A 15913-nucleotide genomic window follows, 5' to 3' on the forward strand; every position below is an offset into this window, starting at 1 on the left:
GGCCGAGGAAGTACGTCCCAGTCGTCTTGTCGGGGTTGGCAACGGACGGAAAACTATGAGAAACTTTCAACCTCTGACTTTTGTCTCCGTCTCCCTCGAATGGTTCCCGGTGATGACACGGGGGTCTTGATTGTGATTTCCCACGAAGAGCTAGCTAATCACCTCATTCCACCTTGCCCATTATCTTCCCCTAGCAATCGAGCGAATATGGAGCGACAAATGAGACATCCCGAAAAGGCTTCTCCCACCCACCTACGCTCTCGACGCGCATGATAGCAAAATCTGGAAGCAAAAGGCGACACATAGCCAAGCAAAAGACTCTCGACGAATCGAGTTCTCCCCTCAACCGCCTATTCCGCTACGATTCCTCACAGCTCCATTTCATCGTCATTGGCACTCGCCGACGTACCACCAGGAGAGGTCGGGTACGAGTAGGAGGCACTGACGAAGCCGTTGCTGACGCTGGTTTTGCAGGCACGCTTTGGAGTGACGCGACGGCCTACCTCCTCGATCCAATCTTCCTGGGTTCGCCGCTTTCGGCGCGGCGTATGCGTGATCGAGGGGGCTACTTGCTCAGGGTCAGTCGTCGTGGCCTGTTGTTTGCCCTTGCGCAGAGCGTGGGTTTTCACGCTGGTCTGGGAGGGCCTCGCTCCTGGAGAGTGTGAGTGGACAATGCCTTTATGGAAGTTTAATGTGGAAGGGCGTCCTCGCTTCGTGGGACATCGGAGCTTTCATGCTGTGGGACGTGTGGGCGTACCTTTAGCCAAGGTCTTCGTTTTCTCCGATACCGAACGTGTTGCTTGGATTGATTCGACGGCTGAGACGCTGCTGGCTGTGTTGTGAGGGACGTACTTTCAGACATGTCAGTTGTGTCACTCTTGCAGTCCCGCAGTCTTCAAACGTACCAGATGCTCGATGTGCTTGAAGGGCTCGAAACATTCAGTCATCATCGTGTCATACGCGGGCCCACTTTCAACAATCCGGTGAGTTGCTTTCAACTGATCCTTCTGTCCCGACACTGGAATGAGGTATTGTCTCTCTCGAAGATAGCCCGAGAGTCGTGAGGCAGTCTGCCTGTCGATTCCTGATCATGAGTATTAGCTGCCATCTCCAAATGGCGGCCAGTGCCATACCGATGCCTTGTGCGAATTTTGGGACATCAACAAAGCCGAAGCGCTCAATGTAGCGAATCCCACATCGCTTTAGTGCCAACTCCTGCAAGACAGAAAACATCTTGGGATCTTCACCGGCTTTCAGACAGCTGTAGCAAAAGCGTTTCTTGGGAATCCTATTATCAGAGCGACCCAGATATCCGTAGCAATACGAGTGCTGCCAATTCTCGCACAGTTGACATTGGAGCTGCTCTTGTTAATCCCAGTCCACGAGTCGAGGAATTTTTTCATACCATTTGCTCAGGATCCTCTCCGCTCCAATCGCACTCGCAGTTGATAATATCAGCACTGCCCAGTCCTTCAAGATCGAGACCGCTTCTGCGGCGCTTCACGAGGCTTGACAATTCACCCCGTTCCTTGGCACGCATGATCGCCGAAAGTTTCTCCTCTGACAGCTGCAAGACAACTTCTTGTTTCGCCGAGGTCGTTTGTAAGCCATGCTCTTGGATGCTAGGCCTAATGGGCTGCGTGTCTGGGTAGCTATCATCCATCGGAGTGTCTTCGAGCTTCGAGGAAATTAGCAGTGTCCAGATATTGGCTTGTGGATAGAACTTACCGCATTCCTCAGGTAGTCCCTGTCAGAGATGTCCGGATATTCATGTTCGATTGTTGAGGATGAACCCATCCGTGTCTCGTTCTGGGTCTGAGTGCTGTCCACCTTGCTAAGATTCGTAGGAGGTCCCGCCGATTCATCAGCAAACTCTGAGATATATCCGGAAGTTTGGGCTCGAGGGCCTCCCTTGGGACTTTTTCCCAGGCTGCCGGATTTCAAGGCTTCTTTCGAGACGTCAGGCATCGTGTTTGGTCGGTCCACACGATCAGCAGATGTGTACTTCTCCGCGTTTTGGTCAAGAGATTCTCGATCCGCGTCTTCCAAAATCGACCTCATGTCGGTGTAGGGTAGATTGGCTGGAATTTCACTGCCTTCCGCAGAAGGATCGCTCTGCTCCAGATGGTTGACCCTCAGAGTCAGACCGTGGTACCCCGTCTTCATTTCCCCCACTGGGTGTGTCTTCCTCGCCCATCCCTCTCCGTTTGGGAATGTAATTGTATCGCTTGCACCTGCCTTGAACCCAGGGGGCTCGTAGTCACTTGGGCAGGTGTCATTGTAAGTGAGTTGCATCTTCAGCGACCTTTGCCTCGGTAATTCTGCAAAAGTCTGACAGAGCGAAGTCAGGTTCTGGATCACTTGAGTGACGCCGAGTCGCACGTTCCAGATGCTAGCGGGCTTTTTGTCAGGCATTCTGATTGCGACGAGCGCGGCACCTGTAGGCTCTATGTATTGAATTTTGAAGTCGTATGTTTCCATGACTTCAAAGGGGCGGCTCTCGTTTTCGACAATGTGGAGTTGGAAAGAATCGAGGTAACGCTTCTTTAGAGCGTCGAAAACACCTTTCTCCTGCATATTTCATCCGTGAGCTTGAATCCAATGAAAGGGATTGGAAGTCTTACAAGCCAGTCGAGCAGGCGGTCAACACTTTCGTCTGTCCCACGCTCTAAGAGGGAGACGGCAGATCCAGCGCGCTCCGACGGAGACTCGTGGCCTTTTTTCCCGGCAACCCAGTCGTCGTAGCTCCAGTGGTCTGGTCGGTTCTCGTATTTTCGCCGCATGAAACATTTGTCAGGGAAGATTTGCCTGGTAGCAGTAAGCCTCGGATCTGTGTGAGACCCATCTGAGAATCTGACCTGAGAAAGGCAACACAGCTTATCTAAATCAAGTTAGCGAAGAGAGAGCATTGGCAGATTTGAAGCTCACCCCGGTGTGAAGCAACGTCTGCACGAGCTCAGTGCTCTGGGCGAGTTTGACTAGCTGACGGGTAGAAGCAGCTGGCACCGTCGATCTCACAGCGGAGGTCTTGCTGGGATTCGTCTGCGAAGCCGGGTTTGTGGAAGCAACAGCCTGTTTTGAGCGGTGTCGCGTTTGGGCAGGCATTTTGGTGGCCGTGGTGCGTCGCGCTCAACGAAAGGATAAGGGATTCTTCTAGAGGTCAAAGTTGAGGTGGAGAGAGAGGAGTGGACGGGTGAGGCGAGGTTCTGTTCGCTGAAAATGCTGTGTGGGTGGTGTCGAGGTTGTGAAGGAAGGCACGACGCCGGAGGAAAGAGCAACCAAGCCCACCCACCCACCGACCACCAGACCTCAACCCCGCCAAAATGAGACAGCCATCTGCCTCCCCATATCCAACTTCCTCTGCTGATTGACCATTCTTCCTACATTCAAACTCCGAATCGATTCCGCACCAAGTTTTTTCTTTTTTTTTTTTTTTTTTTTTTTGACTGCTCTGAATGCTCTGGATGATTCATCCTTGGTGGGGACTTTTCCGTCGATTGCTAGCATTCTTTGTGATTAGCAGCTTGGTGTATGATGGAGTTTGGCAGACTTACTGCTCGATCAATGTGAACCTGATGGTGTGGAGGAGGGATAAAGGTGGCGTACGAAATCCAGTTGCATCTCCACGGACAATTCCCCTGGCCCGTCGCAACTTCGTTCCAAGCAAATGAAAGAACGAACATCACGACCGAGGCGACTGCCATGGAATTTATGCCTTGGAGAATGATCCTATACAAGCGTCGTCGATCGTACCCCGTGTCCTTGGCCAAGGCCCCAACGATAAGGATGATGAAGAATTAAAGCGTGATTGTCATGGACCAAATGACGGCGCAATCGCCAACAGGCTGGAAAACGTCTGACGCACGTTGTATCCATCTTCGGCGGGTCTCTTCGTCAAAAGGATTCATTTCGTGAGTAGGCCTGGCGCGCCCGGAAACGATTATTGCAGCGAGTGAAATTGATGCTGTTGCTTTCCAGTGGATGTTCCATTTTGATGGTGGTAGAAAATGTTTGAAGAGCGATGATTCGAGTGGTGTTCTCTGACTGCTCAACAAATTGCCACAGATTCGAGAAGCCGAGAAGCCGAGATGAAGGGATCAAGTGAGGAGGAGCTGGGTACCTGACATTACCTACCTTACATATGTATGTACCTGGAGAACATCGCCCAGGCGCTACTTCTCTGCGCAGCAACTTCCACTCGAGGCGCAGCGCCAGTAGGAGCGACATCGTTCCCAGGGGGAAGTAAATGGAGTTGTGTGAGGTCAAATGAAGAAGGACCCTTCAACCATAACATCTCCCTTGCCCCTCCTGAAAGTGCCTTTGGTTGTGATTCTACTGCCTTGTGCAAGAGAATGATGGGCACGCAGCGCCGCTGCATCCCGTAATCCTCTGGGAGGCATGTCCGAATGTCATCTTCCAGACCACAGGCTATAGCTCATTTTATTCGTTGGCATAAATCTGTAAGCTTGTTATATGTCAGTATCATCATCTTCGAAGCAAGTCAGCGAACAGTTCGTCGTCAATCGTCATCAATGAAAGACCCGGGCAAACAGTCGATGGGCCAAAAGAAAAGAAGTGTTGACAACGCATGCTCATGCCGAATATCAAACCTATCCCTCCACCGAGCTAGATCTTGTACATGGCTTGGTCATTTGCATTCGGCCTGATCTGTGAAGGGAGGCCTTGACCACAGACGGTCCTGCCATGCACTGAAGAGCAGTCGAGTAGGGACAGCATTTTGAATAAATTGCCAAGGGCGTATGGACTGACAAATCCTCCGACCGAAGGCGACGGCAATAGGGGCGATTGCAGGAAACTCGAGGCCAGGAGAGCGCACAGACTCCAGGACGGTTAGATTGGGGGCACTCCGTTTTCCAGCGCCGTAAGGCTGCTCAGGTACAGCCGCGACGTCGGAATCAGGCTCTCCGTCATTCTCAGGAGTCATCATATTTGGCCGACGTCATGATCAAAGTTGTCTGGTGTTTGTCGTCGGACAAGGGACGGGAGGTTGACAACAGCGGCTGACGTAAACACGGGAGAGCCGTCATCCATGTCGCCAAAGCCGAAGGCGGGCTAGTCTCTCCCAGTCCCATCACGCACTCGTCTCCGCGGCTGGCACTGCAACACTGGTCTTTTGGCCGCTGACATTCTTTTGCAACGGGTGCAGTAACAGACCATTGCAGCAGCCGTATGTTGGTCCAGGTGTGTGCTTTTTGCTTTTTGATCGGGTCATCTTGTGCCAATTTGGAGCGTCCTGGTGATAGTGGGCGGAGGACAACATGGAGCAGATGACACAGGTGACGCGGGAGCTGTCTGCACTTGTTTTGGGTTTTCCTAAAGAGGGGACGGACGACTCCTGACTAAGAGAGGTGCAGGGACAGGATTGCCTGCGAGGCAAAAGTAGATTTTGGGGGGAATGGGGTATAGCTGCCGCGCTCAACCGGGGAGCCGACAGGATAGGTACAGTGCCTATCATTATTATTATTATTTTTTTTTTTTTTTTTTTTTTTTTTTGAAAAAAACCGGACGAGACCTAGCTGAGCCTCGCACCCGGCGGAGCACACAGCATGTGATGGGCTCTTGGCAGCATCGAAGGCAGCGAGCAGCGACGGCCATGTTTGTGTAGAGCAGGTAGAGAGCAGACAAAAGTGGGTAGGTAGTGGTAAGTAATATCAGCTGCAAATAGTATGTATCTAGGTACCTGGCCTGGGTGGGGAGGCAGAGAGAGAGAGGTGGGACCCGACGTTCCTTGGTTGTTACTGGGGGCTCCGGGTGGTTGAAGCTCAGGTTGCCGCCCTCTCGCTCGCCTCCAACCGATCGATCGCCTTTCGCCTGGCCTGGCACTGCGACCAGCCCGACGACCCCTCTCCTCCATCTACCTCCAGTCTACTTACATATTTTGCTTGCACCTGACGCCAACCCAACACTCGTCTCTTCTCTCTTCGCCCCCTGTCGCCATCCGCCGTGTTTACGTGCTTGACCGGCTGCAGCTTTTTGTACGTTGCTTGCTTGCTTGCTTGCTTGCGTGCTTGGTTGCTTCCTTTGGCGCCATGACCTCTTAATTTGCTGCACCTCTCTCGCTCGCTCCTCGACAACATCCATTCGCATTCGACGGCTGGCCGCATTTCTCCTGGTCCACGCATTTCGCCCTGCACACGCACACGCTCCTTCGTGAGGTCCGGGTCGATGATCAGTGCGGGCCCATCACCGAGCGTGCGGCCCTGACTTTGGTTGAGCACTCCTCGCCGCGCTTCCGCCGTGTCACCCTCGCGTCGACGCTACTACCCTCGATTTCTCCCACGCCCACATCATGGACCGCTCCTCCACTGCGAGCGGCACTGCTGCCTCACACGACGAGTCGACCTATCCCTCCTTTGCCTCGACAAACACCACCGCTCCTCCGACCGCCCCTGCCTCCAAAACCTCGAATCCCGTCTCCTCCACAAACACCATGTCCGACCAAAGTGACGTCTCCCAAACCGTCCAGACTCAAGTCCTGGACCCCTACACGGCCCTTGGCCAGCTCTCCTACGGCCCTGCAACTCAGACCACCGTCGTGACGACTACAACCACAACTACGACATCTTTTCCGCCCTTGGTCCTCAACGCTCCTCGCCACTTGCACCAGCGTGATCCCAAGCAGTACCCCTTGGCCGCCTCACCCACACCTCAATCCATCAAAGACTTCAGCTTCAACATCGCCGGCCGCGAGGCTCGCTTCCGGGAGGCTGATGATGCCGAGCAGACTTTTAACGAGGTGCGTCCAAAAAAAGAAACCTCGACTGCGTCATGCAAGGGCTTCACCACTTGTCATGTCGCTTCTTGGGCCTGGCGCTAACAAATTCTTAGTACAAGAAGCAGCAAGCTGGCCTCCGCGTCTCGAGTGGCACCATCACCAAGTCCGCCGACGCCACATCACATCTCGAAGCTCCAAGAAGATGTCCAAAGTTCAAGGCTCCTTCCGATACAACCGTCCCGCCTACAAAGAACCCGAAAAAGAGATCCGCATCGCCCATATCTATCGCTGAGGCTGCTGAGCGTGCGAGCCACCAACGCAAACGACCACGTCCAAGCATTAACACGCTTGCCGCTGGTTCAGCGTACCCTCCTTCCCTTACTCGCAGCAGCTCTTTCCAAGCATCACGATACCTGGATACTACCGCGCCGGCCACACCGGATACAGATGCTGGCAGTACAGGGCAGACCAAGATACAAAAGGTTCGGAAGGCGTCAAAGAGGCCAAGTTCGAGGGCAGGTGTACCGGGTGTCCAAGGCGAGAAGAGATTGTCGAACCTCAAGCATATTTCTGAAGAGGGAATAGCCCAAGATGACGGCGAGGGCGAGATCCAGTCTACGGAGCCTCAAGAAACGGGAAACGTGACAAGTGCCAGAAGGTCTACCGCTTCAGGAGGGTCACAATTCTCCGCCATGGGAATCGACAATCAAATAAGCGGAGTGTCTGCAACCCCGCCCATCGCCGAGACAGATCTGGAGCCGATTTTGCCCGTGGAAGATGAGAACGAAACACGCCCCCGAATTGCACATCCAAACTCGCTGCAGAGCATTGCCAACCAGGATGCGAGTCTCCCAAGTCCCAGTCTATCTCCCATAACCGCCGCTGCAAATTTGGCACAGCATGCTGCTCTCCCTGGACTGATGGGTGTTGAGGAAGAAGATGACGAAAACGATGTGTCGAGCCTGGACATTGAAAGGGAAAAAGACGAGGAAGGCGTCAGCAGGAGATCTCGGGACTTGATACCAGCTCATCGGGCTTCCGAAGGCGCTGGGAGTGTCACAAAGCTCTCTGCTGACTCTCAGCCCCCCGCCCCCACCTTTAGAGATATTCCCGTGATGGTTGACGCTTTCGATGCCATGCCCGACGATCTCAAAACCTACATCATGTACCAGTTTCTCCGGCGTTGCGCCAAGTCGACGTTGCATTTTGTTGCGAACGTGGTCAATCCCGCCTTGAAGATTGACTTTTTGGCACACCTTCCCATGGAGTTGAGCTTGAACATCACTTCCCACTTAGACGCACAAAGCATGTGCCGGGCCGCGCAAGTATCGAGAAAGTGGAGGGACGTCATCAACAGAGACGAGAGAGCCTGGAAAAGTCTTCTGGACAAGGATGGTTACCAGCTTCCGGAGGGCGAGTTGGAGCGCGCGATCAAGGAGGGCTGGGGCTGGCAATTTGGGCAAGATTCCCATGAGAAGGACCTCAGCGGATCTTCGGCAACCATTTCCGACAGCGAGGCGTCGTCGCCGCTGACAGCCCCACTTGCTGCTGCTGGTTCCACGCGGGGGAAGCGCAAGGCTACAACAAAATACGCTAGCAGCAGCAAAAGGCAGAGGCGAAAAGGCCCTGCTGCCTCGCCCTCTAGTGGTAATGCTCAAGCTCTGGGAGCGCTGCACTCTACGGGACCAAGCACCTACGCTAGCCTTGCAGCCGCGGCGATTCCACAACCCAATATTGGCCTGCCTGACCTACGACAGCTCCACTTGTTCAAATCGCTCTACCAGCGCCACCACCTGATTCGAAAATCCTGGATGGACATTCAAGCCAAGCCAAAGCACATTGCTTTTCGAGCGCATCAACGGCACGTTGTCACTTGCTTGCAATTCGACACGGACAAGATCCTCACCGGCAGCGATGACACCAACATTAATGTCTACGATACGAAGACGGGCGTGTTGCGAAACAGGCTGGTTGGTCATGAGGGAGGTGTCTGGGCATTGCAGTACTGGGGCAACACACTCGTATCTGGATCCACGGATCGTTCTGTACGGGTGTGGGACATTGAGCGAGGCAGGTGTCTTCAAGTCTTCCAGGGTCACACCTCAACTGTTAGGTGCCTTGTGATTCTCCAGCCGGCCGAAATTGGCAAAGATGCCGACGGAAAGCCCATTGTGATGCCGGAACGTCCTCTGATAATCACTGGCTCACGGGATTCGACATTGCGCGTCTGGAAGCTTCCCAGCTTTGATGACCCTTCGGTCGTCCAGATCGGGACACCGGCCAATGACAGGGAAAATCCATACTTCATTCGCGCCCTCAGCGGACACCATCATTCTGTTCGCGCAATCGCCGCTCACGGAGACACGCTTGTCAGCGGCTCGTACGACACCACCGTGCGTGTCTGGAAGATATCCACGGGTGAAGTTCTGCACCGGCTCAATGGTCATTCTCAAAAGGTCTATAGTGTAGTCCTTGACCATGAGCGCAACCGATGCATCTCGGGCTCAATGGACAATCTGGTCAAAGTATGGTCCCTCGATACCGGTGCTTGTCTTTTCAACCTCGAAGGACACTCCTCTCTCGTCGGTCTTTTAGACCTTTCGCATGAGCGCCTTGTATCTGCAGCCGCCGACTCTACCCTTCGAATTTGGGACCCCGAGAATGGCCAATGCAAAGCGACGCTCACCGCTCACACGGGCGCCATCACCTGCTTCCAGCACGATTCGCAAAAGGTCATCAGCGGCAGCGACCGTACGCTCAAAATGTGGAACGTCAAGACGGGCGAGTGCATCAAGGACCTTTTGACCGACCTTAGTGGTGTCTGGCAGGTCAAGTTCGACCAACGACGCTGCGTCGCTGCGGTCCAGAGAAACAGCATGACGTACATTGAGGTTTGTGCTGCTCCTTTTCGAACCCGAAATGAAACTAATTGTCATACAGGTCCTCGACTTTGGTGCTTGCCGAGACGGCTTCCTCGAGGAGCAACTTGGACGCCGCATTGTGGTCGATCAGCGTGGACGAGAGATCGAAGACGTAGATGACACGCCAGAGATTGTGCCGGCCGAGGCTAATCACTTGTGACTTTAGGGCTCGCTGTACTCGCGAGGACTGACATGACGGCGTTCTGGGAAACAATTGGTCGACTTTTCTTTTCCATGGGACGAGCTCTAAAAGGCTTCATCTTCCGCTATACGCTTTCTGCGGCGTCGTCTTGACAGTGTTTTGCTTTTCTCTTTCAAGTTTTTGGGCAACGCCCTTTATACCCAACATGCTTATGTTCAGCCTCCCCTTGGGCTTTTCAACCTCTTGTTTTTCTCGCTGTTGCGTCTTCCGGCTGCTCTATCGCCGGCGGGCAAGCAGGCAGGCAGCGTGAACTCGTTTTTCTTGTCATCGGAGTAACCGAATTACTGTCAAAGTAGTCGACGTACTTGACGAGCAGCTCTTCGGGAGCATCTGGCGTGGTACGGATTACATTGATCCGTTGGTGTTTCTCTGCTTTCTCCGCCCGCATGGGCTCAACTAAAGACTTGATGAATACATTGCGTTGCATTTTGCTTTGGGTCGTCCTGAAAGCTTGCCTTTGTGGATGGTGCCTTTGAATCAGTGCAGTGGTGGTGGCGAAGCACATGTTGTTAAGGACTGGCCGTGTAGTGACGGATGCTTCCAAGATGCACATCACGGTCGCTGGGCGGCGGTCCCTCGTTTACATCACGACTTGCATCACGTCTTTCATCCACAGCCCAAAGATGGATATACTGGTGAAAATGGCTGTCTGACTGCTGTCATTCATGAACGTCTGCCGCTGTCTTAGCTGAACATCTATCTCTGTACCGAGCAAGCAAGCCACCTCCATGACAGCAAGTACATGCTGTCCGTCTCCATCCATCCGTCTTTCCACCGATTGTGCAATAATCCCCTTCATCCACCGCTCTGTCTAAACCTCAAGCTCACAGTAGCAACCCAGCAGCAACGTATGTATGTATGAATGCACCCTCCCGTCAACGAGCAATCCATCTCTCCATCCCTCTTTGTCTCTTCCTCTTCCTCGTCCTCTTGTGCAACTCATCCTTCTCCACATCACCACGAGCGCACCACGAGCGCACCACGACAGACTCCGCACCCTCTCCCTCTTCCTTATCCACGGACCTCCTCACAGCACAGGACTACCGCCAGTAGCCGGCGTTCCCGCACCACGGCCACCACCACCCGAGCCAGACGACTGATTGCGTCGATGCTCGTTGACCCTCTCCTTCCACTGCGCCATCTCCGGGAAAATACCGCCCCTCTTCTTTTTCCTTTTCTTCGTCGTCGGCGTCGTCGTCGTAGGCGTCATCGTGTCCTTCAGCGGCGGCGGCGGAGCGGGATAGCGAGAGGGCGCCGTCGCTGGGGTAGTTGCGGTCTTGGCGATGGGTGTATTCGTGTCTGTAGGTTTGGTGAGGGTAGGAGTGCTGGTGGTGGCGGGCTTGGTAATGGTAGAAGCGCTGTTGTTGGTGGTCGCGCGAGGAGTGTTGGTGGTGGTGGTTGGGGCAGCTGCGGCTGGTCTGGACTGATGACTGCCTCTGAGTCCTGCGATGGTGGCATCGGCCTTGGCTTTGACGGCAGCCTCAACGTCGGCAATCTTGTGACCAAAGACGCTTCTAGCATGGTCATCGCCACGGCTTCCACCGTTTCCTGCGGTTTCTGCTCGTCCGCGGCCGTCGGCGAAGCCTCCCCTATCGCGTTCTCCTCCGCTACCGCTACCACGACCGGCGGGATTCTTCGAGGGTGAGCTTGTCAGGTCGATCAGGGTTGGTTCGGATTTCGCGGTAGCTGGGACTGTCGGTGGGGTGATGTCGAACACTCCGCTAGCACCAGAAAAGGTTTGTATGGTCGACTCGTTTGCGGCAGCGCCAAAAGGAATTGGACGGCTGAAACCGCCTCGTCCTCGACGGCTTCCTCTTCCTCCGCCGCCGCCGCCGCCGCCGCGACGAATGAGATTTTTGGGTTGAGCGCCGGCTGAAGTAGTGTCAACAGACCCGTCAACTTTTGTGGCTGCGGGTGTTGGTGCCTTGCTTGATTCCACACTGAAAGAAGAGACAGATTCTGCGTTCGTATTGTCGAGCGCAACGGACGGCTTTGATGGGCCGGGAGCGGGGAGTCTGGCGGTGTTTCGGGGGGGTTGAGGTAAAGACGAGGCCATCGGTGGTGCGGAAGGCTGTGATGACTGCGTTGGCGAACTTTGCTCTAGTGCCTTCTTCCCTTCGGGGCGCCTAGGCAACGGTCGGTAGCTGTCACCGCGAAAGCCCCGATTGTGTCCAGACATTCTTGCGCGGACGGACAAGGACTCTCTCCTACCCGGAGAACCGTGATATGTGAATGTTGGACTGGCAGAGTGATGAGAGAAGGGCGACCTTTCGCGATGATCACTGACGGGCCCTCCGTGTGCAAAGCTATTCCGTCTTTCTTCGGCCACAGAGTCTTTCTGGCCCGGTGAAGCTTGCTGCGCTGCAGTCGGATTGATGGAAGGTCTGGGTACGGGCGATCTTTCGCGATAGCCAGTTGCGGGCGCTCCGAAAACATCGCTTCGAAGTTGCTGCTCAACCACCGGGGAGCAGCTTCGCTGTCTGGTCTGCGGGTTGCTCGTCTGATAGTCTGAGCGCTCGAGCACCTGGGCTAAAGTCAACTTGTTGAGGATCGCTTTAGTGTGCCTGACATCGTAAATCTCTTCAAGGTAGAACCTCCAGTACGGCAACGCGTCCTGTCCACCGTCTGCGCATCTTTCGAAGTAAGACCTGTACTCATTCTTCTGCCTCATGACAAAGTCATCCCACACAGACTGAGGGAAGCCCTTGCCTTCGTCGGACCGGAGCCAGTCAAGCATGTGACAAAGGCCCTCAAAGTGTTTGCGGTCACCGCTGTACTCGGGATATGCACTTTTGAACTGAGTAAACACATCATAAGCGTCCTCAAGGTTCGCTTGGTCGAGTGGTCGAGACATTTCTGGACGTGATGGTTGAGTTGGCTGTAAGCCCTTGTGTTGGTTTATGCTGCTCGGAGCTTCAAGTCCGCTCTCTTTCTTCGCGGCTGTGGTGTTGTGGTCGCCGTGGGCGCCATCCGCGTCGGATCGAGACAAGTTGACGAGACTGCGGTGATGTTTGGTCAGTGGATGTGAAAGGCTGTCGAGTGAATCTTCTGGAAGTCTTACACGAGGTCTTTGTCGCTTGTCTGTTCTGACTGCGCCGCTTTCTTTTGTTTGGAATGGAACTCTCGTCTCTGATGCTGCAGATTCTCTCGAGGATCTTGAGAGACAGGACTCTCTTGACTGAAGGCGTACGATCGCCTCTTGCTTGATGGCTTCTCGGGAGAACTTGAGTGCCCTTTTCTCTTTGATGATGTTCTTTTCTCAACATCGCCAGGGATGGACCTTTGACGTTCATCGTTCAGTCGCCTCGTGTCCCTTCTGTTCTGCTGTGACACACGACTCTCTATCTCGTTCTGGATTTGTCGCTGTATTAGAACATCATCATTGTCTGAGGAAGGTTGAGATTCGGCTACTCCATCAAAGCGGAGTCCCTTTTTGCTGGCGCTTACTTTTTGCTCAAGTCGAGGCGGTGGGTGCGAAGATGACGCCAGGTGGGCGCTCATGAAGTTGCGATCTCGTCTCCTGTCACTTACGTAGTGTTCGTTTTCTTTGTAAGATGTCTCCTCCACTCGCGAGACATCATTGTGCTGAAGTAGTGTTGCAGCGCTGGACATTGTGGGCCCTAAAGTTTTTTGGTGGAATGGACTTTGATGGAATGGTGGAGACTTTAGTGCTGTCATTCCCAAATCACTCTTTGCATTTTCCTCGTGTATACATTCAGCTCCAGCTGAAGGAGGTGATGACCGCACGTCGGCGCTGTCTCTATCATGGGCACTTTCCACATGTTGAGAGCGAGGCTGCCTTTGGCTGCCATTCGTGATCATCACCTCAGACGTACGCTGGAGCGGTCGTTTTTCGGCGCTGCTGTCCACTCGAAGTTCATCACAGTTAGCTGCAGGCATGACTGATCGCTCTGAGAACTGTTGTTCAGCGACGCTACTTGGTGGTATTTCGCGGTCTGCTAAGCGCGCGACAGACCGCACTGGTGATGAGCTCCATGTAACCGTCTGGCCACTAGGCGCAGGCTCCGAATCGCTAGGCTCGTCTTCGTTTCCAGCTCCTCCGTCCTTGTCGTCTACTGTCTGGGCAGATGGAGCTTGAGAATTGCAGGCTTCGACTCCGGTAGAATTTCCAGTTGATATTTGCTGTGTCTTGGGCTCTTTTTCAGCTTCCTCAGTTTGATTGCTGAACCAACTGAGAACATGTTCTGGCAAACTCGCTTTCAGAAATGCCGTACCAGCAGGTGGAGGCAGCCAGGCTGCTTGGAGGTCGCGTTAACGCTGAGGAAAAGTCTGGAAAGAAAAAGAAAAAAATTTAAAAGGTTGCTTACACTGATTATTGTCCAGAATAAGTTCCTGGTCCTCTGGGATCCGGCCCACTGCTCGTGAGATCCGAGACGTACCCTGTTTTTGAGTCAGCGATCTCCAAAACCAGAGATATTCACACGTCGTTCGCTCACCTGCCACGGACCAGAGCTCGCGATTGACCTGGAGGCTTTCAAGTTTGAGCCTTGTGCGTTGCTCCCGCTGCTTTGGGCTGGGCCGCTCGTTGAGCTTGGAAGACTCGGATTCGCCATTTGGGAGCCATCTGTACAAAGCGTGCGATCCAACCCGTTATGTACATCAAAGTTGTTGGAACTTGATAAGCTGGTTTGTGTGTTCAACTGGTTCTCGGGCAAAGGTGCTTGGAAGGAAGTTGGCGCGTCATCTGCTTCCCTCATTGATGACTGCGGGACTTCTTGGAGATTTTTCGCAGCGTCGACTAGTAGTGCATCTCGGAAAGATGACGCTGGGCTAGAAAGCTGATCGTGCATCCCGTGCCGCGGAATTGAGCTTCTCGCAACTGGCGTGCTTTCTCTCATGTTTCGCAATTGACTTTGCAGCTCAACAGTCGAAATCGGGGGGACGGCATCGAGACCATTGACACCATTCTTGCGCGAGCACGCATTGGCGTTTTCGTCCGTTGCCTCTAGATCTCGAGGTGGCACTGGATCAGCTTGTTCCACTTTGATCTTTGTGATTGTAGAAGCTTGAGCGCCCGTTCCGTTTCGTTTTGCGGTTTCCGCGGAATTGTCAGATTGGTGACGCGAGAGCGTCTTTTGCAGAACATCAAGAGGGTTTCCATTTACAGGTACCGCAGTGCTTTGACTGAGTCTGGACGTGTCCATAGTTGGGTTCTTCTTCGGCCGTATTGCACTGGTTATCATCTGTGTACCGAATTGGGTGTCTGCTATGGCAGAATCGTCTTCGTCAGGGTTCTGGCTGCTGAGAGGAGATTTCCGACCACTCTGGCTTTCCATGTTTTCGTCGGCGGAGTCATCATCATCCACGTCGGCGGAATCTTCGTTCAGCTTGCTAAGAAGATGCTCTATCTTGGACCTTTCATGAATTGGGCTTGGCCGTCCGATCATGGGTAGTCCACTGGGGCCACCATATTGTGCGTCGGTGATAAGGAGGTACACTTTATCTTGCCCCATGGCACCGACATATGCCACAACGATTTCGACCTCTTTCAGCACAAACACTGCGCCTTGGAGCCTCTTGAGTACGTCGGGAGATTCTTTGCGAAAGTTTCGAATGAACGACGAGGAAAATCGGACTTTGATTGAGGTGTGGGTATCGGAGACGAGAGCATCGACGAATTCTTGATCGGGATTGTGGTGGTCTTGGAGGAGCTACTCGAGTCAGTTCTGAGGCTTTCAAATCGTCTTGTTGAGTCTGACTTGGAACACGTGGACTTTGGCTTCGGGGCTGCTTGTCGCGTAGGCGAAGCGTAGATTGCTTCCGTCATCTCTGTACATTTGTTCGAGGACTTGCGAGTGCCGGACTTTGTTCTTGGACTCGGTATTCTCGTTTCGCCATTCTAGGCCCTCGGAGATTTCATGTTCTAGTTCAGGCGCCAGCCAGTCGTCGAAGCGAGACATGGGATGGTTTTGCAGAAATGCCGTGAGTTGGTGTGTGATAGGAAGCCGAAAGGTGTTGCGGGGGCGCGTCTTCGGGTGGACGCGTCTGCACGTGGTCGCGGAGAAGTCGGGCCGAGCTCAGACCAGTCGATCG

General features: G+C 53.8%; 4 protein-coding genes across 4 annotated transcripts; 1 reads left to right on the top strand and 3 right to left on the bottom strand.

The window, feature by feature from the left end:
• Positions 1–78: 78 nt before the first annotated feature.
• IWZ02DRAFT_454500 (HORMA domain-containing protein) lies at positions 79–3252 on the bottom strand. Its single transcript, XM_066767725.1, has 9 exons — positions 2929–3252; positions 2859–2881; positions 2625–2808; positions 1729–2571; positions 1406–1678; positions 1134–1359; positions 906–1084; positions 758–851; positions 79–652 (listed from the first exon to the last, which is right to left on the bottom strand). Exons 1-9 carry the CDS (start codon positions 3103–3105, stop codon positions 369–371), a joined length of 2283 nt encoding a protein of 760 aa, XP_066621764.1. The 5' UTR covers positions 3106–3252; the 3' UTR covers positions 79–368.
• On the bottom strand, positions 3253–3759 carry IWZ02DRAFT_454502 (uncharacterized protein). Its single transcript, XM_066767726.1, has 2 exons — positions 3555–3759; positions 3253–3500 (listed from the first exon to the last, which is right to left on the bottom strand). Exons 1-2 carry the CDS (start codon positions 3702–3704, stop codon positions 3387–3389), a joined length of 264 nt encoding a protein of 87 aa, XP_066621765.1. The 5' UTR covers positions 3705–3759; the 3' UTR covers positions 3253–3386.
• Positions 3760–6451: 2692 nt separating this feature from the next.
• On the top strand, positions 6452–9817 carry IWZ02DRAFT_379613 (WD40-repeat-containing domain protein; the record flags this gene model as incomplete). The annotated part of the gene is made up of 3 exons (XM_066765049.1): positions 6452–6757; positions 6850–9627; positions 9677–9817. 3 exons carry the CDS (start codon positions 6452–6454, stop codon positions 9815–9817), a joined length of 3225 nt encoding a protein of 1074 aa, XP_066621766.1.
• Positions 9818–10492: 675 nt separating this feature from the next.
• On the bottom strand, positions 10493–15815 carry IWZ02DRAFT_500201 (uncharacterized protein). Its single transcript, XM_066770253.1, has 5 exons — positions 15580–15815; positions 14317–15531; positions 14188–14260; positions 12921–14115; positions 10493–12858 (listed from the first exon to the last, which is right to left on the bottom strand). The coding sequence occupies exons 1-5, from the start codon at positions 15778–15780 to the stop codon at positions 10887–10889; spliced, it is 4656 nt and encodes a 1551-aa protein (XP_066621767.1). The 5' UTR covers positions 15781–15815; the 3' UTR covers positions 10493–10886.
• Between the last annotated feature and the right edge of the window lie 98 nt (positions 15816–15913).

Source organism: Phyllosticta citriasiana (genome assembly GCF_038021145.1).
Source record: "Phyllosticta citriasiana strain CBS 120426 chromosome Unknown IWZ02scaffold_8, whole genome shotgun sequence".
Lineage (NCBI taxonomy): Eukaryota > Fungi > Ascomycota > Dothideomycetes > Botryosphaeriales > Phyllostictaceae > Phyllosticta > Phyllosticta citriasiana.

What these genes read in the sequence shown, in the direction of transcription:
- IWZ02DRAFT_454500 (XM_066767725.1), bottom strand. Translation starts at nt 3,105, where the DNA reads ATGCCTGCCCAAACGCGACACCGCTCAAAACAGGCTGTTGCTTCCACA. An exon ending in GGGACTACCTGAGGAATGCG is followed by an intron (nt 1,679 to 1,728) that starts GTAAGTTCTATC and finishes ATTTCCTCGAAG; the next exon opens with CTCGAAGACACTCCGATGGA. An exon ending in AAAATTCGCACAAGGCATCG is followed by an intron (nt 1,085 to 1,133) that starts GTATGGCACTGG and finishes ACTCATGATCAG; the next exon opens with GAATCGACAGGCAGACTGCC.
- IWZ02DRAFT_454502 (XM_066767726.1), bottom strand. Translation starts at nt 3,704, where the DNA reads ATGGCAGTCGCCTCGGTCGTGATGTTCGTTCTTTCATTTGCTTGGAAC. An exon ending in AGGTTCACATTGATCGAGCA is followed by an intron (nt 3,501 to 3,554) that starts GTAAGTCTGCCA and finishes AAAGAATGCTAG; the next exon opens with CAATCGACGGAAAAGTCCCC.
- IWZ02DRAFT_500201 (XM_066770253.1), bottom strand. Translation starts at nt 15,780, where the DNA reads ATGTCTCGCTTCGACGACTGGCTGGCGCCTGAACTAGAACATGAAATC. An exon ending in CGAGCTCTGGTCCGTGGCAG is followed by an intron (nt 14,261 to 14,316) that starts GTGAGCGAACGA and finishes ACTCAAAAACAG; the next exon opens with GGTACGTCTCGGATCTCACG. An exon ending in TATTCTGGACAATAATCAGT is followed by an intron (nt 14,116 to 14,187) that starts GTAAGCAACCTT and finishes ACCTCCAAGCAG; the next exon opens with CCTGGCTGCCTCCACCTGCT.